This window comes from Eptesicus fuscus, chromosome 17, assembly GCF_027574615.1.
Source record: "Eptesicus fuscus isolate TK198812 chromosome 17, DD_ASM_mEF_20220401, whole genome shotgun sequence".
NCBI lineage: Eukaryota > Metazoa > Chordata > Mammalia > Chiroptera > Vespertilionidae > Eptesicus > Eptesicus fuscus.
In genome coordinates this window covers 51,355,741-51,378,874 of record NC_072489.1, presented here as the reverse complement: position 1 = coordinate 51,378,874, position 23,134 = coordinate 51,355,741, and the positions used below count along the sequence as shown (strand labels likewise).

General features: G+C 50.1%; 1 protein-coding gene across 9 annotated transcripts in view; it reads right to left on the bottom strand.

Annotated features, from left to right (window-relative positions):
* Window positions 1-1,258: 1,258 nt before the first annotated feature.
* Window positions 1,259-23,134, bottom strand: part of TCF7L2 (transcription factor 7 like 2) — a 196,382-nt gene continuing 174,506 nt past the window's right edge. For 2 of the 9 annotated variants that reach the window (XM_054728683.1, XM_054728684.1), the window contains 8 exons: window positions 22,616-22,702; window positions 17,222-17,347; window positions 16,262-16,421; window positions 15,783-15,890; window positions 10,815-10,863; window positions 10,136-10,186; window positions 8,804-8,876; window positions 1,259-3,410 (listed from right to left, as the gene is read on the bottom strand). In XM_054728683.1, coding sequence (XP_054584658.1) covers window positions 2,987-3,410; window positions 8,804-8,876; window positions 10,136-10,186; window positions 10,815-10,863; window positions 15,783-15,890; window positions 16,262-16,421; window positions 17,222-17,347; window positions 22,616-22,702 — 1,078 coding nt within the window. In that variant the 3' untranslated portion in view covers window positions 1,259-2,986. Of the gene's footprint in view, window positions 3,411-8,076; window positions 8,150-8,803; window positions 8,877-10,135; window positions 10,187-10,814; window positions 10,864-15,782; window positions 15,891-16,261; window positions 16,422-17,221; window positions 17,363-22,615; window positions 22,703-23,134 lie in introns of those variants that run through there. The other 7 variants (XM_054728685.1, XM_054728690.1, XM_054728686.1 and 4 more) reach the window with 6 other exon arrangements.

The window sequence follows — 23,134 nt, the reverse complement described above, 5'->3', positions numbered from 1 at the left end:
GTGCCACATGACAGGACCGTGGGGGAGAGGTTAAAGGGAGGGGAGAGCAGAAAGCTGTGGAGCATACTGGGGAGACGGCACCCACCCTTGTCTACGGCGCTGTCTCTGCTGAGGCCTGAGGATGCGAGGAGTGTCCAGGTAGGAAGCGGGGAGCAGGCGCAGGAGCAGAGCCGATCCTTCCCGGCAGAGGAAACGGCATCTTTGAAAGTGGAAAAGGAAAAGGCTTTAAGGAAGCTGACCTCTCCTCCATCCGGCTAGAGAGGAAGTGAGTGCAGGGCGGAGGAGGGGCGCCAGGCGCAGCTCAGGCCTGCCCCATCGCGGCTGGAGGACCACGCTGACTGTGCGGGAGGCACACCTGCGTCACGAGCACAGGCTGGGAGTCCGAGGTGACTTTAAATCCCAGCTCCACCACCCTTCATGCTCCATGACCTTGGACAAGACACAAACCCTGAGTGTCTAACCCGGGTTTCAGAGCATAAAGCAGAGGGTGGAGGGAGAGTAACACCCGCTCAGGTGTGGGGCTGGAATGAGAGGACGCACAGGGGCAGCTCCCACGCCACGTGCTGCTGCAAATACCGTTCTCATCTGTGTTTCCAAAGGTCACCCGGGGGTCAGTGTGCGAACTAAATTGGGCCAGGACCCCAGAATCACTCCTCCCTGGGAATACAGAGCTAAAAGCAAAAGCAAAATACCGCGATTTCACAAAATAAGAACTAGCAGGCGGAAAGCAGAGCTTCGGACGGACTTTAAGGTCCTGATGACTACACTGTGTGACCTTGCCTAACCACAGCGGCGACAGGGACAGCTTGATGGCCCTGAAATCACTCCTCTGAAGGTCTGCTTGTTCTAGAAGTGAACACCATATATACAGTCCCTCCTAGTCAGCTGAGAAGTGAACGCCACGGAAACCTTAGGCAGATCTTTACCACGGTCCATTGGTTGTCCCATCACCCAGAATTCAATCCCTTGGGCCCCGATACTGTGAGTGGGAGACAACTGGGCTGTAGGGGAGCGACTGTTTCACAGCCAGAGGGTGACATGTGGTCTGTCACTGTGCGTGGCGTTCAGAAATGAACTTACAGGGACAGAGTATGCCGAACAGGGAAGGGAGAATCAACCCCTCGAAAGGGTTCGAGACCAGGTCTTGGCACCCGAGTCACCACCCACCACCCGTACCAGCCCCAGGATCTCAGCTTCCAGCAGGCAGATCCGGTTTCCCTGGAGATAAAATGCAAATCACAGACACGCGTGACCAGCCTTCATCTGCACACACTAAGTTGCTTTTATTAACCCAGCACGGCATGCTACAGATACTGTACAGCATGAACATTTATTCATTACAAAAATGGCTTCCAAACCATTAGAAATGAAACTGGAATAAGAGCATAAAACGGAACAGTAACATCACAACTGTTAGGAAACATTCAAAGTATTCACACACAAAAAAAATGTTATCGTTAGCATCTTAATAAACCAGAGGAAAATCGGAGACAGTTTTACAATCGCTTCATGTCAACTACAATGGCACTGAATGAACAGGTTTCAGCTTTATACAGCATTTTGCAACATCAACATGCCTAGGTTTTGTTTATTTTTAAAGTTCGCTACCTCCTCGTATGTCGTACGGGCACGCAGAAGCGGTAGCTGGTTTTTCCTTTAAGAGTAATCTAATATACAGAATTTTGGCCCTTAAGGGTTTATACCTCTTCATTTAAAATGCTTTTCTGGACAATCTGCTACCAAACACATCTTGTTATAGGTGACATTAAAACTACACACAGATCTACCTATGTAACATCACAGCAAAACATGGTGAACGGAAATTACAGCATCGAAAAGAGGGAGAAAGCTAGAGTCACTGAGAGTTTTGGCACATCAAGTTCCGCGGTCAGTCCACATCCTCGGGGCGCAGGGCGTTCGACTGAGTTCCAAGGGGACACGGGGACGTTCCCGTCCTTGCTCAAACAGCGTCGCTAAAATTCCCTCGCTAATTTTCAAGTCTTGTTTCACATAATGGCTTTTAAAGCAACTTTTGTTAATGCTACTGATCCTTTAATGCAACTATTCATGTCCATTTGGCGGCATCTGGGTTTCATTCAGAAAAAAAAAAAAAAGTCGAAAATGGAAACAAACAAAAAATATATACACATTTTATATATAAACTTAAAAACCTTGTACAAATGAGTTGTTATATATAAGATGCTGATGCTAAGGGGGGGAAAAAGACTTTATACAGTTCCAAGAAAAAAAGGAAAACATATTTTAAAAGGGACGACGTACGGGTTCGACGAGCAATCTCTAAAGCAATAAATACTACTGGTCCAACAGCGCTGTGATGCCATTAAGTGTTGAGTAGCATCCCCTCCCCCCCAAAAAAGAACAACACCATGGAACAAGGTATATTAACACATTTTAACCCTTTGTTTCTGTACATTTAAACAATAACAAGTAACATCACAATAAAAGTTGTTTCACACGGAAGAAGAAAAGAAAGTCACGGCACTGCATTCGTCGTGCCCAGGTGGTTTAAAAACCGGATGTAAAATGATTGGTTCGCAAGCTCGTATTTAATACAAATAATACAGAACCAACTCCTTCTGGAGGGCTGCTTCCAAATTGCTTCTTTTTTTCTTTTTTTTGCCTTTTTGCTTTGTAATCAGTCTTTTAAAACTAAGCTATCCCAACTACATAACAGTTATGTATATATATATATTTTTTAAACGCTACAAAGACTTTAAACAGCTGTTGATAAAAATTTTGGTAGAATCATGAGGTTCTTCTCTCATCTACATATTTAAAAGGAGACATTGAAATAAGAATGGGTCAAATATTGACCAATGAACTCGATAAACATTAACTAATGTAGCCACGTGGCACAAAATTAAGAGTACAAAACAAAGCCTTCCAAAAAAGGGGGGGGGGGGAGGAAATCAAGAAAAGCAAAGTGAAACACTACACAAAACAAGCGGGGCTCACGAAGCTAAAGCTACTCTAAAGACTTGGTTACCAGGGAGAGCGGCTGGGGCTGGGTCCCGGCCAGAGAGCTGTGGGAATGTAAGGAAGATGTCGACGGCTGTGCAATAGATGAGGAGGGCAGGATGGGCGGCTGCAGCGCGGCGGGAGGCAGGTCCAGGGCCCCGTTGGGACAGAGGGCGGGGGCCTTGCCATGGGCGGCCTCGGCAAGCAGGAGGGCGGGCGGCGGAGGCATCATGGACAGGTGGGCCAGGGGGTCGGGCTTCAGGGACAGCGAGAGAGGCTGCGTCTGCTCAGTCTGCGACTTGGCGTCTTGGGGAGGGGAGCCTAGCAGGTTGGGGGAGGGAGGAGGCGAGTCTAGTAAGCTTCCATCTGAAGAGGGTGGACTGAGGCAGCTGCCTTCACCTTGTATGTAGCGAACGCACTTTTTTTTTCTCCTAGAAACAGGGGAGAGAGGGGTCTGTGAATAACAGGCAGAGGTGGCAAGGGAGAGAGTCAAGCTGACGTCACCTAGCGGATGCCCCATGGAGGCGGCACGCCCGTGGCCAGAGCGCCGTTAAAGTCCCACGAGGTGCCTTGCCCACGTAACGACTGCCCACACCTAAGTCTGCTCTGGTAAACAAAATACTTGATTGTATATAATTCCCTACCTACCTGCTACCCCTACCCCCACTAAACACCCATGACCCACCCCTGCCCAAATGTCTGAGCAGACTACTGGATGCCACCTGTAGCTGGTGGCATCAATTTGCTAGAAAGTGAGATGAACTAATAAATTATTATTTCTCTTTGGGCTTAAGCATTCCCTCACTCTCCCATCAGACCTGCCCCTCCATCCCCCCCCCCCCCCAACGGTGTGTGTGTGTATGTGTGTGTGTGTACAGAGAAAGACAGAGCTCCTTCCCAGGTGCCTCATATGAATATGAGACTCTCCAAATGCTGACTACTGAGCCCACAGAGCTGAAGGCAGCACTAGCAAAAGGCTTAAAGTTCTCAACACACCACCACCACCACCACCACCACCACCACCACCACCACCACCATCACCACCACCACCAGGCTGCTGGGCCCAGAGAGCTGTTGGGCTTGTCTGTTAAGAACCACACCAAATCAAGAGAGGTCAGAATCAGGTGAGAGGAGGGGGAAACAAAAAGAAAACAAAATAAACTAAAAAAACAAACAAAACAAAACAAAAACGGAAAATAAACAAAAATAAAACCACCAAAAACAGGTAGAAGAGGATCAACAAAGGTGGAGAAGGGGGAAGAATAAGAAAAACAGAAAATGATCCAAAGGAACGAGAATAACTGGTTGTATGGCCTGCAGGTTGTGGATTAAATTATGATTCAGACTTGATTTTTTTTTTTTTTTAAGATTTGGGGTCTTCCCCTCCCTCACCCCAGAGTGAGAAGGCTGGAAGGAGAGACGTGAGGATGGCATGGAGGGGCGCCCCGAGGCCGGTAGCTGGAGGGCGCAGCAGGTCACAAGGAAGGGAGACAAGAAGAAGTGCCAGGGGTCGGTCCCAGCATGGACCTTCTGGGTCTGGGCTGTCCTGACTGGTGTTGAAACCACTGAGGCTAATTTTTTTGTTTGCCCTGCACCAAGAACAGAATCTCCCTTTCCTACTTCCTGCTTATGTAAGGGATAGGAATGGGAATTTCAGAGCTTCTCTTGCTTATCATCGAAGGTGGGGGAAATCAATTCAAGAAACTGAGCCTGTGACCTCGACGCTTCTCCTACTGTGAACCCCAGTCGGATGGGACAATACTGGGTAGCTAAGGTGACCCTGGGATCAACCCCCGTCACGCTATCAAAACAGTGCAGATGCAGGGAAGGAGCTGATCTAAGGAGAACCTAGTCAGGGAACAGCGACTAGAGGCCTGGGGACACTCCAGCCGAAAACAAGTGTGTGAGCGCCGGCCGGCTTTCCACGCTGGAAAGCAACTAGGCTGCTGCCCGGCTGAGGCAACCACTGTCAGATGTCACTGGCCATCGAGAGGAAGGGGTGTGATGAGCTCCTCCTTGGCCGGAGCCCAGGGCTGTCTGATCATGCTCCTGTGTGTGTGTGGGGTGTGGACTCAGCGAGATGGCAGGAGGAGGGATGGGGGGTGGGGTGGGGTGGGGAGGATAGGAGGGACATGCTTGGTCTTCCCTGCCTCCCAGAGGCCTGGGCAGGGGGCCTCAAGGTCTACCCACCCCTCTCTGGTGGAAGGAACTCTGGGGGAGTGGGGGACAGTCCCCCTCACCTTCAAATTGACATGGTTCCTTTCTCTCCTCTGGGAGAGACTGAAATAGAGGGTGGGTTCTATTTCCATCCTAGAAGCCCAAGATCAATACATAAGCCTATCAATCAAGAGTTTTAAACCACCTCCGCCTGCAGATCAAAACATGCTCAAAACACTAAGATGTCCATGCATTTTAAAATGGGAGAGGGGAGGAGGTGGGAGGGCATAAGCAACAGGGAGAAATGAGAGAGAGAGAAAGGGAAAGGGAAAGGGAAAAGGGGAAAAACAACAGGAAGTAAGGAAGGACATCAGGCAGCATTCCATGCTACATTAGGGCAGAAGGAAAAGATGGGAAAAGCAACTTGGTGGGCTCAAAACAGAATCTCGTTAAGAATGTGCTCAAATGTCAAATAAAATGAGAAACCCGGTGTCGTGAGCAAGGAGCCGTGACGGCTAGGAGCTAGGAGCGGTTCAGGTGCTCCCTGCCCCTCCCCCCCTCCCGGTGCCACGGGAGTGTCCGTGCACGCCGTGGGGACGCGCGGGGCACTGTGGACATGGGACGTGAAGACTATGAATGGCAGAGGGATGCTCCTAGGAGGTGGCTGAGCAAATGGCAGTGAGCACACGCACTTCTGATGGGCCAGAAAAAGGCCTCGTTCTCAACTTCTCTTTTTTTAAAACACATTTTGTCCTAGTGATTTAGCATCAAGCCAGATCCTGGGAAAAGTTGAGGGAAAAAGGGACAAAACCCCTCCTCGTCTCCATCTCTAATCAAGGAGTGGCCTCTTAAAAATCCATTTTTAGCTTCTTATGGGTTTACTGGGAAAGGAAGAATTCTTCCTGACCCCAGTTTGGAGTTACACCCTAAAAGGAGCAGGAATGTATCCGCTAACAGCTTTTAGGGTACGAACACTGCCCCCCCTCCCCCCACAGAAGACAGTGGCCACTAGGACCCACCGACAGTGCTGAGGCGGGAAGGACCCCAGGAATGACGAGGACCCCTTGGCACCCACAGCCAGGCCGACGGCGGGCCGCTCGAAGCTGCGGGTGAGGAAATCATGTTTACGAAGCAGCTACCAAGGTCTCCGGCTGTTTTTGTTTTGGGTAAAAATGTCATGAAAACTCTAGCCTCAGAGGAATTTTCATGGCTTTAGGTAAGGGCTGTGTCTAGGCAGGGGATGTCCGTCCCATCAATGTTAGTGACGATGACCTTTCAATAATAACAAAAAAAGAGCCAAGTCTACCTCGCATCCAAACAAAACGGATTCACGGACCACGGCTCGCCTCCCCCAATAAAATGCACAAACCAGGCAACAGTCCACCTGGCGAGGCGTGCGTGCGGTGCGGCCACATTTCTACAGACGGTAAGGAGCCCTCTCTCCAAGTGGACCCCGTGGTTAGCTCCTCCTTGGCCATGGCCATGGTGGGTGCCTCGGAACAGGATTCCCCAGCCAGTGATCTTCCTACTCGGCCCCACAAATCCCCAGCCCGGATAGTTAGGGGAAGCGGGGCTCCCATCTTCCGGGCTGGCCCTAATGAAATACTAACATCTTCCGTCCACCTCATCAGGAAACCCTTTTCTGTTGCACAGAGAAGACTGAACACGGCCATCTTGCAGAATGGCTGAATCAACCCCTCTCCTGGTGGGCGTCCGTCTGAGGCCCCCCATCCTCACTCACTGGGCCGAGTGTCGCCTGGGGACTCCCCTCTCATCAACTCTCAAGCCCTCTCTCCCCTAACGGTGTGGTCAACGCCAGGCACTGCCCCGTCTCTCGATTGGAAGGCATCGGGAGGGGAGGAGACACGGGAGTCGTGGGCATGCACGTAATGGGATGGACATCTGAGCTAACGTCTAAACACGGAACAAATGGCAAAGGCATGGAGGAGAGGGACACGTGACAGGGGAGGCACTACAAACAGAAAGGCATGTTTGGGTGTTGAGATACCTACCATCATAATATTCCAAATTCAAAGACTGCTTGTATCAGAACAAAGAAACAACAAATTTAACCAAGGTGGTCATCGAAGGAAAGGAAAGGAGACAGGCACTAGTTGGTATCCCTCCACCAAGAAGGAAGTACCTATCCCTTCCCTGAGGTTACAGGTTTGGGTGGGAGCCTGCGGGTGGAACCCGGGGGTTGAATCGGGACGCCTCTGATTCCTTTTGGAACCAACACGCTCTCTCTCTCCCTCTCTCTCTCTCTCTCTCTCTCTCTCTCTCTCTCTCTAATAGAGATGTGTGTGTTGTTCGCCCGCAGGCCAGCAGCACCGCAGCGTGGGCCTGGGGGGCTCCCTCGTGCAGCCCTGTTAGCTGGTGCCTGCCGGTCAATGCCATGCTTCTTTGCAGCACTGTGAAACAATGTCAGCTACCGAGCTCCTCTGCACACAGATGTGGGTTTTTAACATAAAACAAAACAACAAAACCAAACCAAAAAAAAAATAAATAAATAAAAGCCTGCCCCAGAGCACGTCTCCAAGTGCCCGGACGCCGAGTGCACGGGAATGCTATTGCTGCCAATCCCAGCGCCCTCTGCGCTCGGCGCTCGGGCCACGGGAGCATTCCCGGGGCTGGGCCAGCTCCAGGAGGCTGGCTTTCCCAGCACAAGGGCAGAGTGCCTGTCCTGGTCTGTTGGGGCTGCTGTCGAGGCCCTACCACCGGGGTCACGTGTTACGTATTTGGAAGAGGAGGGGGGGAAAGAGAGGAAGAGGAAGTGGGGAGAGCGTAACATTAGCAAGGGGATTTGGAAGAGTGAGGATCATTAGTCATTGATGCCAGTGCAGGGTAGACGGGAACAGGGTCCAGATGTATTGACACACTAAGGTACCAGAAGGACAGAATGGCTTTGATTTTCCCAAAGGCCTCGCAGTGGTCATATACCTGCACGGTTTGCACCATAAAGTCTGTCGGTCAAGCCCGAACAGTGCCCGACACTTCTTTGGAGTATTTGCATCTGTTAGCATAAGGTAAACACAAAAAAACACAACACAATGGTGGGTCGTGCTCAGCTGCGTGCGGACTCTCAGCTACAGCTGACCTGTCTTCCGCATCACCTCGGCTCTACTCACTCCTTCCCTCACCAAGGGCATGAAAGGGAAGGACTTCTATGAGTCAAAAGAAAAAAATAAAATAAAACGATAAAACACACACACACACACACACACACACACAAAAGAAAACAACAACCAGAAACCAAAAAAAAAACAAAAAAAAAAAAAACAAGGGAAAAATAAATAAAAACAGAGAGAGAAGAGGAGGGGGAAAGGCGACGTTGTTGGCGTCTACCTAGGCCAGGGTTACGGTGGGGGGTCCCTGAGCCCCGTCCCGGGCTGTCATGAGCAAGGGGGCTGGCAGGCAACGTTCCCTGGGAGGGGCGTGCTGGGGTTTGCTGTCGCTGACCGAGGAGGCACAGGTGATGCTGTTTTACAGTGGCATTTTGGCTAGCAGCAGCGGGGGAAGAAGCACATCCCTCACAGAGCAGTGTCCCGCGCCCTCGTGTCTCCTAAGATCCACACACAGAGCTACAAAGCGACAGGCCAGAGAGGGGGAAAGGACCGAATAGACCAGCTGCAAACCAGCACAGCGAATCTGGGAAATCTATACACACCTGCAAGGGCCGCACCAGTTATTCTGTTGATCAAGGCCAAAGCGCGCTCGGCATTTCTTAGGAGCGCTCAGGTCTGAATGAGTTCAAGAGAGAAGCGAGCAGAGGAGGAGGAGGAGGATGTGGGAGAGAGGGAGAGGGAGAGAGGGAGAGAGAGAGAGGAAGAGAGAGAGAGAGAGAGAGAGGGAGGGAGGGGAAAAGAGAAAGATACAAATAAGAAAAAAATAAAAATAAAAAAGGGAATAAATCAATGACCTGGTTACTAATTACAAAATATCGACTTTCGATTTTTAACTTTCTTTAATAATAAAAAAAAGGTAAAAAAAAATCACATTCTTATTCAACTTGTGAAATTAGCTGTTGCAAATAAAGCTGCAGTATCCCTTCATTAAGGACTGTCTCAGATTCGGTTCGAGCTAATACAGGGAGGTTAGGTACTGAACAAGTAGCTTTCAAATAACACGTTTCCACTTTTGTTTTTTTTCTCTCAATTTGTTTTTCTTAAAGAAGAAAATAAAGCAAAGGAGGGAATTAAGTTTGTAACATGCTTTTTTCTTCTCAGAGTATAACAGTATAAAAAAAAGAAAAATACTGCAAATAAAAACAGAACAAAATGAAATGAAACAGAAAGAAATAAAGAAAGAAAAGGATTGTGGTACTGGGATATTGCAGCTTTTGGAATGTTCATCTTTTCTTTTTTAATCTATGTTCATTAATATTAAGAGAGGAACAGATAAAGGTACACAGGCTATGTAAATGAGCTGTTAGGAGTTAGTCAGAAGCTCATAGCAGCATTTAAGCAGGTACAGTCAGTAAAATGCTAGTGGGCTTGCAAAGTATGAGCAGAAAAGCAAAAGGAAGAAAAAAACTAAAATTAAAAAAAAAAGCGAAGGAAAAAAATAATCATACTGCAGATGCATGCTTGCATGAGAAAACTTAGTGGGAGCAATGAAAAAAAATGCCATTAGATTAAGGAGGTTTATTACTGAATTCCTTCCATTTTTTTTTTTAAACCAGTCTCTTTTAAAGAAATACTGCATATTCAATTTGCACAGTTAGTTCAACTCTAGATCACTGTCATTACTGCTTAAACAACTGTTATGGGAAAAATAAATAAACAAAGCAAAAGTTAAATTAAATTAATAAAAAGAAAAAGAAACAACAAAAGCAACTGAAAAAAAAAATACTCTACCGAAACATACAAAACCGAGTAGATGGTCATTTTAAAGAATGTTCAAATGTCATACGTGTTTAATGTTAATCAAACTATAATGGCAAGAAAAATTAAAAAACAGTTTAAGCAACTATTTTAACGACTCAAAATGACATTAGCACCTGTAATCGGAGGAAGTGAAAGGCAAGGATTTAGGAAACATTCGCTGTGTTCTGAAAAAAAAGAACAAATTATACAAAGCCTTCAAAATGTTTTTGTTGTTCGTAAAAGCCTGGCCTTCTCCAAGGGACCTGAGATTGCCTATGCAGTATTTCTAATTTCTTCTAGAGAATGACAAACCTCCTTAATTTAAGTCGGGTGCAATTTACCACTGTAAAGGCATGCATCGGAACATTCAGGAACAGCCCAGTTAATATCAAACACTCACACACACCCCTCCTACTCCCCTAGCCCCTCCTCGGCCCTGCTCGGACACATACGGAGTAAGCAGACTGTATAAACCCGCATAGGCATGCCTACTGCTCTCCAGCTATAGGCTCTAGAGTTATTTCCAAACACATTCCACTAGAATTACAATGTGCTTTTTCATGCAACAATAAATGTTACTGGCTTTAAAAGGGCAGTCACGAAGCAATTAATTGAAATGCATAAACAAAAAGGCTGGCTAAGATGGGTCCCCCCACAACGTCCTGGCCTTGAGCTTCTACTGCCCGCCCTCCCTCCCAAGCCTAACATAAAAGAGTGGTCCTCAAGGGTGCTGCTCCTCCCTGCACCCGCTCCTCCCTGCACCCGCTCCTCCCTGCATTCGCTCCTCCCCACATCCGCATTATTCTAACTTACCATTGGTCTCCCCGGGCTGCTTGTCCCTTTTCCTCTTCTTCTTCTTCCCCTAGACAAACAGATAAGACACAGGGAATTATGTCAAGTAACAGGTGGGAGGAGGGTGTCGGGGCTCCCCTGGAAAGGAGGCGGGACGAGGGGAGCAGACTGCTTGCTCCTCTCCATCCAACCAGCCTCAACCCCTACCCCCTTTAACCCTAAAGCCCAAACGAACTCTGTGCCAGCCAGCAAGGACGCCTGCCCAGGAGGAGAAGAGAAGGAATTGATGGGGTAAAGGAGACCTCTTTCCCGCACACCATGTCCCTCCTCAAACCTGACCCAGCGCATCTGATTCCATAAAAGGATGAGGGGGAGACGGGAGGTGTGGACAAGCAGGGCTAGAAGGGCCCATGAGCCTAGCGCCACCGGACAAATGAATGTTGAGATGGCTGTGGGGACTCAGAGCCTCCTGCCTCCTCCGAACCTCTTATCAAGGCCAAAAGGTCCTCATTCAGAACCAAAAATTAAAGGCAGAAGCAGGGGTATTTCAGAGCTGTAGTGTGAGCCTTGGTTTCAAAGGACAGAAGAGGGAATTAGAAAAGGCGAAACAGAACCAGAAATCATCCGAGCTCCTTCTAAAACTGCTGCGTGGACATTCATTAAAGAGGGGCGCTGTCTCCATTCCCCTCCTACATCACGACAAAACTCCTCATAGTAACAGCTACTATTTACTGAGCACAGACTACGTGCCAGCCATGATTCTAAGTGAGCCACGTCTACTGACTCATCCATCCTCACACAGTCCTAGACAACAGGTATCGTCACCATTCCAACCTGACAGATAAGGAAACCGAGGCACAGAGGGGTTCCGTAACTTTCCTGAGATCACAAAGCTAGCCAATGGGGGGCCAGGATGGAAACTCAGCGGGTCCTGGTCCCACTGCCTGGCCCACTGAGCTATGCTGCCTACATACTTAATGCCTTGCCTCTGAGGAAGGTGTGTGACTGATCATGGGTGACGCCCGGCACAGAGTCGCTCACATCCTCCAACCTGACCCCCCCTGAATCCTGACAGTGCACATGTGGCTGTGGGTGTGGGTGGGAACAGGAGGAGTTCTGTAGGGGTGACTGCCTCCTTGCAGACCTGAAACTCCTGCTGCCTCTCCGCATCGGTGCCAGTCCTGTGCAGGGGCTCGCTGCCTGGTGCACAGGAAATGTCACCAGCAACAGGCCTGGTCTCGCCTCTCCATGTTCTGAGGATCTAAAAACTACCTTCGCGCCCTAGCCGGTTTGGCTCAGTGGCTAGAGCGTCGGCCTGTGGACTGAAGGGTCCCAGGTTCGATTCCGGTCAAGGGCGTGTACCTTGGTTGCAGGCACATCCCCAATAGGGAGTGTGCAGGAGGCAGCTGATGGATGTTTCTCTCTCATCGATGTTTCTAACTCTCTATCCCTCTCCCTTCCTCTCTGAAAAAAAAATCAATAAAATATATATTTTTTTAAATTAAAAAAAAAAAAAAAAATAAAAACTACCTTCGCCTCAAGGTTCTCATGGCATGTCGAGGTCAAGCCCAGAGGAGAAATGCGCAGTGATGGGTAGAAAACCTGAGCACGCACCAGGCTGCGAGGAGAAACTCGGGGTGGAGAGGCCACTGAAGTTTGAGCTGCACCCCAGGGCGGACCGCCCACTGTCCTAGAGAAAGCCCCTCTTTCCTCAGATCCTGGGGCCTGTACCACTTGGGGATTTGTCTTGGCCTTCAGTTCAGCGTTTCCTTTGGGAACATTTTACGTTCCTGATATACAATGGAAGAGAGGGAAGGGAGGAGAAAGGCAGGGAGGGAGGGAGGATGGAAGAAGGGAGGAGGGGGAGGAGGCAGGAAGGGGTCCGTGTGCCTTCTCAGGCCTCAGCCGCCGTCTTCATCTTGTGCCTGTCCTACGTGAGGAGCAAAGTGCCACCTGGCCACCTTGGGGTAGGCAGGAGGGCCCAGTTCCAGTTCAGTTAGGAGCCCGGGCTGGGCGGCGGGCGCAGCACATGCCCCAGGGCCCCCCAGTCATCTTTAATTCGCTGTCCATCCCCTCCCCCCCCCCTCCCCCCCGTTTCCGATCTCTGGCAAGCTCTTCTCAAAGGCAGCCGAAAACGCCACTGCCCATGGGAAGCTGTCCATTTAGGACAGAGACTGAGCTGTCCACGACTGAGGAAACGAACATTCAGACTGAAGACTTCTACAGGAAGGGGCGTGAAGAAATGAAGGAACACCATTTAGTGAAGAGGGAGCTGCGTCTCAAGGGAGGCGGATATCCCATTATCTTTTTTTTTTAAAGGCCTAAAATACAGTGGTGAGGCGGGGGGGGAGGGAGGGGGACGACGCCAGACGAGCAAAAGGCCTAGGCTCTCTCTCCCTGCCTAACCAGCAGAGCTAGAAAGGGAAGCGTGTGCTCTTCCCCGGCCAGGGTCGGTGTCACTGTCACTGTGGAAGGGCTGTTTGCTGTGCTCCAGGCTGTGCCCCGCCCACGCCCAATGGGACTCGCTCACGTCCACTCTGCTGCGCTGGCGGCAGGAAGGCTCCGGCACTCGGCTGGAGAGGTAGGAACGCGAGAGGCACGAGGGTGGCACAGAAAACCTTCCTGAGGAACCTTCTGGACTTGATAATGACCAAAAAATCCTCTAAACCTCTGTCAGGTCAGTTAAAAATACTAACATGATACCATGATCAAATTCCTAAACGCTTCAAGTTTTGATTCTTGTTCCACAGGCTGTTTCCTGGGGCATGGACGGGAGGGAGGGAGGGAGGGAGGGAGGGAGGGATGGAGGGAGGGAGGGAAGGAAGGAGGGAAGGAGGGAGGGAGGGAGGGAGGGAGATGAAGAGGGAGGAAGGGAGGGAGGGAGGGAGGGAGGGATACATTCACACCCATGAGTAATGTGTCACAGTGACAGGCATCTGACAGTACCGCTGACAAGAGAGGAAACTCCTACAGCTCCAGATCCAGCTCTTCCTCTCACTTTCAAGTCTTATCAGGGGTCCCCCTACACCAGACCCCTTCCAAAGGAAAACGGAGCTGAAGTCATTTCAAGGGCCTCTCGGACCTGCCGAAACCTAGAAAGCACTTCACAGAAAGCCTCGGGCAACGCCTCCTCTAGCCGTCACCAAAGGCTGCCGGTCTGGAAGCTTTCAGCCTGCCTGTACCTGCGGGGAGGTTCCCCTGCACAGCGCCCGGGGCCGTGCACCAGCCCCCAGGGTCATCACACACTCAGGTGTGCAGTGCACACTCTGCACCGCTGTACGGGACGGCCCCCCTACGACCCACGTGCCTGCTGGGATAGGGATTCCTCTTGGGGCGCCATTCTAGGTTACTCCCAGGATTGGGTCCGGAGCAGGGAGAAGCTGGAACTGGCCTCTAAGGACTTCGGACCAGAAACCAGGTCAGGAAGCAGCTGTCCTGTCATGGGAGGGCTGTGTGGGCACCAGCGGAGGCCGCAGGGCCTGCCTAGTGCTGGAGAGCTCCACCTCGAGGTCAGGGGGTGGGGTGGGGGGTAAGGGATGGGGGATGGGGGGCAAGCAAGCCTGTGTGGGAGCAGGAACGTTCTCATGCTCTTCCTCCCAGCCCCCGACGACCGGCCTCTCCACCACACACACGCTGAGGACACGTGCAAAGCCCCCAAGCAGTTCAGGCCCGGGGCGTGACCATCTGCGAGGGACCGGGCTCTGGTCCCACCTCCCAGGAGGAATGCAGCCCAATGCTGCCAGCTCAGGGCGGCGGGGCCTGGAGGAAGACGGGTGCGGGGGTGATGAACACGTGGAAGCCCAGCCCAAAGGTTCCCTATTCTCCCTCATCCACACCGCAAAGAGCAGACTGGCAAGCACATGTGAAGGGATCAGAATAAAGGGGGAGGAAGCCCGAAGATGCTGCTCAGAGCACGCAGCAGCCGGCCTGCCCTCAGGACTCCCGTCCCCGTGGACCGTGTGACTTGCTGAGGCGGCCAGGTTCTGAGCCAGTAAATAGGTCTGACTTAGCTCAGAATCCCCACCACACCACGTGCACAGTAAGTCTGCGATCAGCAACGACGGAACGGATCTCAACCCGCATCCGGGGAGAGCCCTTCACCACGGACGATGCCCACGGAGAGTGAGGGCAGGAGCGCCGACGGGCAGAAAACCGCCCACGGCTCCAAGATCCCGACAAGGAACAGGAAGAGGAGCCCGTGGCTGCATTCAGACAAGTTCCGTCCCACTGCCCCCCAAAGTGGATGACAAATCACTTCATGTAACCACACGCTGGGTACGAAGGCACCAGGCAAAATAAGAGACGTTTCATCCATCTAGAGGAGAGCGAGCCCAGAACTTGAGCCAATGGGCAAAATGGAGACTAAGAAAGAATGGTGAGAGGTGACAGGGGTCCCAGGGGACAGCGTTTAGGGAAGAAGAATCATGAGTGTCACTCCATTGCAATTAGTAAAACAGACCACCCGACAGTGTTTTCTGAAATCCAGGAGAGGAAATTAGGCAAACCCTGCAGCTGACAGAGTCCAGGAACACACAGCTCACAAGACACACCCCTTTGCCTGCCCTCGCTGGGTCCCTGCCAAAGGATGACTTCTACTGGCTCTTTCAGGGATATTCCCATCATGCCCCTCAGGATGAACTAGGCTCCCAGCTTCTGCTGCACCACGGAATAAGACAATTGTTTCGATTTTCCCTTTTACGGTGAAGGGCCTGCTGGAAGATCTGTGAGGAATTACACTCCCTCCCTCCACCCCACCCCACCCTCTTCCCTGGAAGGCCGCCCAGGGACCACGGCTGAGAAGCCTCCCTCCTCCCTGAATGCTGGCGGGGCCAAACTGGAGGCCAAGACCGGACCCTCCGAGCCCGGTGCTCGGACGAGGTGCTAACGGTCCCCGCGGAGGGCAGGTGGAATCAAGCTGACAGTCCCTTTGTCCCCGTGGACATCCGGCACCCGCCTGCAGACCGGTCCCGAGAAAAAGGATCCACCTACATAGTTATCCCGTGCGGACCAGCCGGGGTACAGCTGCATGTGGAGCTGCCGCTCCTTCCGCGCCAGCTCGTAGTATTTTGCTTGCTCCTCTCTCGACAACGCGTGCCACTGGAGGGGACATGGGGGAGAGAGACAGAGAGAGACAGGCAGACACGTCACCAACTGCACTGCGGCGGGGGGTGAAGGCAAGGCTTTCTTTTTTTGGGTAAGTCCATCGCGAATCGTACAACCTGCGGACGGTCTGCGGGGCCTGGCACCATCAGGAGTGCTCAGACAAAGCACCGATCGGCGTCCATGTCACTCCATCCCCTGCCCTCTCTGGGGGTGGGGGAGGGTCATGGCTGTGGCCATTGGAATCCGGAGTGACTGGCCTGACAGTGTGGCCGAAAGAAAAGAAATGGGGACGGGGACACCTTGCCACCCCACCTGCTGCGCCCCAGCCCCCTCTCCCTTCTTCCCCCAGTGAGGGAGCCACCTACCCTTCGCCCCAGGATCTGGTTGATGGCCGCGCTCTCTTTCAACGTGCACTCGGCGACGACCTTCGCTCTCATTTCCTTCATATACAACATGAACGCGTTAAGAGGTTTCTTTATGTGGGGCTTCTTCTTTTCCTCTTCCTTTTTGGAGTCCTGATGCTTTCTGGATGCGGACAGAACAGACAGACACAACCCTGTGGACAACCGCGAGGGCCAACTTCCTCCGCGGCACAGAGCCCGTTCCCTGGGTCCCCCGGCGCCCACACCCAGCCGCTTTGAATGAAAAGCTCGCTTCCACTTTCGGTCTCCCCCACCCTGGACAATGGAACAGAAACAGCCTGGGGAGGGGCTGGGGGGCACAGAGGTTTTGCAACCAGTTCCTCAAGTGTCACAAGCACACGATTTTCCCAGGCTGAGGGGACAGCTCCTGTGGCCGCTGGCACCTCGGCGGCAGCGCCCGCTCATAGGACTGAGCTCCGAAGGCTCAGGGATAGGGTGAGGGACAGGGATGTGGTTGCAAATCCCAGTCTAGCCACGAACATAAAAATACTTCTCTTCCACCCCGTCCTCCTGTGAGGGGCCGGAGCCCACAGGAGCTGGGTGTCTGCCGGGATCACACCAGCCCGACAGCCTTGGCCAGGGCCGCCAGCCAGGAGCCACCCTGCCAGCAACCATGGGCTAAACGCAATGGCAGAGGAAAGTGATAGAAAGAGCGACACTATGCTAGCCAGTGTGGCTCAGTGGATAGAGCGTCGGCCTGCAGACTGAAAGGGCCCGGGTTTAATTCTGGTCAAGGGCACATTCCAGGGTTGTGGGCTCGATCCCCAGTGTGGGGCGTGCAGGAGGCAGCCGATCAATGATTCTCTCTCATCATTGCTGTTTCTCTCTCTCTCTCTCTCCCTTCCTCTCTGAAGTCAATAAAAATATATCAAAAAAGAAAAGAAAAGAACGAACGACACTTACGAGCTGTGGAGTGAGCCGACGTCACTCTGGGAGGATTCCTGTTTGACTGTTGGCGTGACGATGGCCGGGTGGGGGATGCCGGTCGTGTGGAGAGTGTGATGTGGTGGGACCATGTGGGGAGGGAACCTAGAAGACAGAAAGCTGTGTAAATCGTCAGAATCAAAATGAATGAATGAGGAGGGATGTGCACACACAATACAATACAACAAAAAAGCACGGAACACTCACATGAAAGCAACCCAAGGCATATGAAACCTGTCAGCATTAATTAGCGATAAATTAAACATAATGATTCTCATAATGTCATTAAAGCCAATCTTCCCCTTCATTACGCTTACTGACACGAGACGTTATGATTTCTAACATCTTTAGCAAAAGACAAATTTAACTGATGTACTTGGGTGGCAAAGGAGGCTCGGATGACCTGGTGGAGATCACACGCCCACGTGTTTTTGAGGTGTTATCGGTGGCATCTATCTAAGAAGACAATTTCCTAAGCCCTAATCGGCGCCAGATGAGAGGGGAAGGCTTTTGTTGTATATTGACAGCTGAATGAAATATTAATGCGGCTGACGTGTACACACATTTCTGACAGTGCTGTGCGGGCCTCATTAGGCCTCATTCTGTTGATGGGAGTGTAATACAATTTTTGTTTTGCTTTTGCTGCTCTGCCCCCTGGTTTTGACAGGAATGGGAGACAGTGAGGCAGGAAGATGGAGAAAATCCAAATATTTCCCATTTGGTTCTCATCAGAAGTCACAGACACTTTAAATAAGTTTGTATCGTCTTCTGGAAAGATGCAAAAAAAAAAAAAGCACTCTTTGACACGCACACACAGAGCTTTGAGTTCTGATTTTTATACCCTTCCCTGCTCTAAAATTCTGGGATTCCTAATTAGTTTGACTTAATATACCGCCTATGCGTTAACCTTCTAAATGGTTACCAGAAGTGGAAATAAAGACAATCAAGTGTGTGTCGTCTCCTCTGATGCTGCTTATTTCTAGGAAAGTCCTTTGAAGCACTGTTTACGCCCTGAAATGGCATTCCCCAACCCTGCAGACCCGCCAGACAGAGAGCTGATTTCAAAATACTCTTGGCCCATCGGCAAATTGACACTCGGGCCGGACAAACAGCTGTCACATGTCCTGGCATGCTTGGAGTCACCATGATTTCTATTAGGTCACAAGAACCACCCCTCCTAGAGGAACATGTGGTCAGTCCTCAAAGTCATCCATCGTTTCCGAGACTTTAAGCAAAACGACATATAACAAAACCAGTTTTACGACAGGCTAAGTGATATAAACAAGAGTGAGGTGACCATGGCATCTCATCAATGTGACAGCACAATGGCCCTTAAGGAGAAGATGTTCTTTGAGGACCTGCTGCGCCCTACTGGAGAGGGAAGTAGGGCAAGGGGCAAAGGGGGTAGGACCCCCAAAGGAAACAAAATGGCAGCTTCGGGCTCCCAGTTGCCATGGTTATGCAGCGAGCAGAGGGGGGCGCTGTTCAGGCGAAGAGGAACCCAGATCAAGCCCCTGTGGCTTTCTTAAATAAACCCCAAGCGCAGCAGTCCCACGCGCCATGCAGGGATGACAGCCAACTCTTTAGGCAGCCAATTCTGGTGGGAGGTGCTAATGAGGGTTTCCATGACAGCTTTTCAAAAGGACCCTATGTTTACTCACAAGGTTCTTTCCACAGGTAGATGGTGGATGAAAACAGTTTCCACTTAAACAAAATCATGTAACAAATGGTAAGTTGAAAAATGATAAAAAACTCAAGCACTAACTGAATCCGCACGGACCAACAGAGAAAATACCGATGAGCAACGTGGGTCTTGGACAGGGGCCCAGCGTCACAGTGGACACTCGACTCAGAAATTCCACCCCGACACGGCCCTCTCCCGCTGCCTTTATTAACGTGTCAAAGTTTGGTGTGAATGCCACGGTCTAATAAGAATCATGCGAGTCCTTTTAGGGTTTAAGAAAGAAAAGGAAAGAAACACCCTGAGAGAGAGAATGAGTACCACTGACTATGAGAAAGAAAGGGGAAAACTCATTTCCTCCCCCTGGAAAAAATGGAAAGCGAACTCCCAGGAGGCACTTGGGCTCCCCACCTGCACGCGTGCCTTCCCAGGGCGTGAAGACCTCTGCGCAAACCTAAGTTAAGAATATGTTCCTGGAAGCCTTGGGGGAAGGGGAGGGGGAGGGGCAGCTTTCACCGTGACTGTTAAAGGCTTGACATTCCTCAAATACATATGTTCCCTTCCTGTTGAATGAGAATATATGTACAGATGAGAGAGAGAGAGAGAGAGAGAGAGAGAGAGAGAGCGAGCGCTAGATATTGGAGGAAGCAAGATAAAAACACGTGTGTGTGCACCAAATACCATAGGGAGACACCACAGTTTAAGTACATTTTGGGGTGGAGAAAAATTTCCAGGGCAGCCACGGGAACCGAATACTGCTAAGTTCACATAGCTATACACACACTCATACATCTGAAAAATGTATAGCAGAGACAAGACAGAGAGAGAGAGAGAGAGAGAGAGAGAGAGAGAGTGAGTGTGTGTGTGTGTGTGTGTGTGGAGTGGGGCGCTATATGCATACCTTCCATAAGAAATTCCTTTCTACAGACAACTGTTTCATGAAATGCAATAAACACCCTAAAAATTCTAAGCAGCTCATTATATGCCCCCGTCTGCTTTTGTGGCTCCAAGCCAGAATCTTAACTTGTTAAGGACAACTAATTTTTGTTTCTGGCTGTCTCAGGGGCCTCTCTCGCACTCACTCTCACTTTACTTCACTGTTGACACGTTTCTGTTAACTGGGTGTCATCTGCCGGCCTTGATTTTATGCACAAGCAGTGGGATGCATTTTCCTGTGCAACAATCCGGCTTTGAGTTGCATTAGGTTTGTCATTATTCTCTCATTTTCCCCCTTGCACTTGTAACATTTCATCTCTTCCTGCCTTATTTTTTGTGAGCCACGGTGCACCCACATTATGGTTTATACATGATCTCGCTCCCTTTGAAGTCGGCGGATTTCAGAGCCCGCGCTCGTCAGGAGAAGAGCCTTGCGCCAATTTAGCAGGCTGAGGGCCCGGAGCTCCAACATCTCAATCTAAAGGGGGTCACAGGGTGGCACAAGTGAGTGTCAGCAAGAGCTGTTTAATTGCCAATCTAGGCTTCTCCATGGTGTTTAAAGTATAATGACCCATCACTTAATTCTGAGGAGTCCTGGCCCCGCTGCTGAATAGAATGAATATCAAAGGGTGTTCTGGAGCAGGGCAAGCTGCCTACATTTCCTATAACTGCCATAAGGATAATAGACCTATACTTCTGTCGCCCCATTACCACAATAATGTATTTAATTTGCTGTATACGCTTTTTAACTAGCTACCTTTCATAAGGCCTACCTGGGGAATCGCCGTGGCCCCCCCTGCACCCGGAGCCCCTAACCTTTCCTCCTCCCACCCTTCCCTTCCTTCCCTCCACCCCCCTCTGCCCACCAATAAATCATCCACTAACCTCCTAATGATAATCCAATCAATAAGCTTAACCCTGATCCCCATCCTACGATTACTTCCCCGCTTTTAACCCCCGGAATGCACTGAGTACACAAACATGAGAAGCAACCAGGTGCATCGTATAACTGCTGGACAGAGAGAGGCTGAGCTGGGGATCCTAAGTCTCCAGGGAGACTCCCCCTTCGTTCCCAGGCTCCTCGAGGCTGTGATGACATTACTGAATGAACACGCTTCCTCTTCTCGCTGGAGAAGAGAACGCACAAGGATTCTCCTGCCTCACCGATGCTGGCATGGCTCTGGACACCGATGTGATTTATCTACAGCACTCGGGAGACAGGTCGTGAGGATGGCCTGACTCCATGGCATAGTTACAGATGGAGGATCCAGGATCCGCTACAACTGGTTTTTCTTCATGCAAGGGATTCCTACTCTCCGCGCGCCATCCCCCCCCCCAAAGATCACTGTTCTTGGACGTAGGAGAAGCAGCATCCTGGCCTGTCTGTCCAGTCCTCCCTCTCGCCCTGGGTTCCCGTGTTGGCTACAGAGATTGGGGGAAGAGGCTGGGGTCGGCATCTTGGCCGTGTAATGTATGCTAATTGAATTATGCGCCATCATCAAAATGGATTAGTTGTTGCAGCCCATCAGGAAAGTCTAAACCTCCACCGATTTAATTAACTTGACTGAAAATCAGATGAACAGAAAATAAAACTATCATTAGGAGCAATTAGTGACTGCTTAAACAGACTGCTGCCAACCAGTTTGTAAATAAACTCCCAGTCACTGAGAAATTAGCCAGAATTAATCAGAGGGAAGAGAGAGGAGGACGGATTAGGAAGGTCTAGGTACACACAAGTGGGTATGTGTACGCATGCTGCATATGTACTTATATGCTTACAGGTACTTGAATGTGTACACACACATGGTGTTTCACTTTCAAAGATTTAAAGCTGCACAGGCCAATGTGGTAGCCACCAGCCACATGTGGCTACGAAGGACCTGAAATATGGCCAGATCAAACTGAGGTGTGCTGTGAGTAGAAAACACACATCAGATTTCAACAACTAAGTTCAAAAAAGAATGTAAAATCTCACTCACGCTTGCTCTACAGGGATGACATGTTCAAAGGATAAATATCTGACTATAATGGGTTGAAGAAAAGATATCATTAAAAATACCTTCACCTGTTTTTTATAAGTGTTTGTTAAATGTGGCTACTAGAAAACTTAAAATTCCATGAGTGACTCACCTTAATAGTAAAATTATCTTCACCCTTTCCTTCCTTACCTAGTATAGGGCAACCGAGAAACAACACTTCATAAAAGCTCTGCATGTTCCAACTACCTCCTCCTGCCTTCTTAAACTCTTATCAAAAATAAGTGTTCAACCCGGCCAGCGTGGCTCAGTGGTTGAGCTTCGACCTGTGAACCAGGAGGTCAGAAGTCAGGGCACATGCTGGGGTTGTGGGCTCGATCCCCTATAGGGGACATGCAGGAGGCAGCCAATCAATGATTCTCTCTCATCACTGATGTTCTCTCTCTCTCTCTCTCTCTCTCTCCCTTCCTCTCTGAAATCAATATATATATATATATATATATATATATATATATATATATATATATGTTTTTGTTTTTTTTTTAAATAGTGTTCAATTGACGGACTCCAAAGTTTCACCTCAAGATTTCACCATCACCCACTTAGGAAGTTCAGGATAGTTTTTCAGTATCTTCCAGGAAGAAAGCCAAATGCTAGATGGGTCTTATGCCATCAGAACCTCCAGCTGCAGCAGGCCCTGGGTGGCCTGGGAGCAGCCTAGAGAACTCTCTGCGAAGTCACCCCTGGCCTTGGTTGACGGCCACCGCTCTTGGAACTCACCTGGACATGGAAGCGTTGACAGTCAGAGCTGTGGGGTAGGGGTGGCGGAATCCTCCTGTCGTGATTGGGTACACTGGCTGGCCTTGCCTACAAAGAGGGGGGGCACAGAGTGAGAGAGTGTCACCAAGGGTGGGGGTGGGGGAAAGGAAGAGAAGAAAAAGGAGAAGTTCTCTCTGCACAGTAAGCTTTATTCTCATTTGATCAGAACAAAAATCTTGGGGATTGTACAGGAAGGATCAAAGGGAAGAAACACAGAACAATTTGAATGCCATAAATCTGATAGGAATGGCTAATTAAATTTTATAACCTCTGCTTATGTCAATAGAGACCCTCTCCCCAAGCTGAAACTAGGTGTTTTGTTGTAATAATTAAAGGCGAAGTCTCGCTTGCTTTAATGGAGCCATCACACTAATTGAGGGCTACACATCCAAAGGAAAACAATAATGAATGTAAATTTATACCAAAATAAAGTACAGTGAATCAAAGGACTTCAGTTGCGCTTTGGGCCTCTTTCGGTAT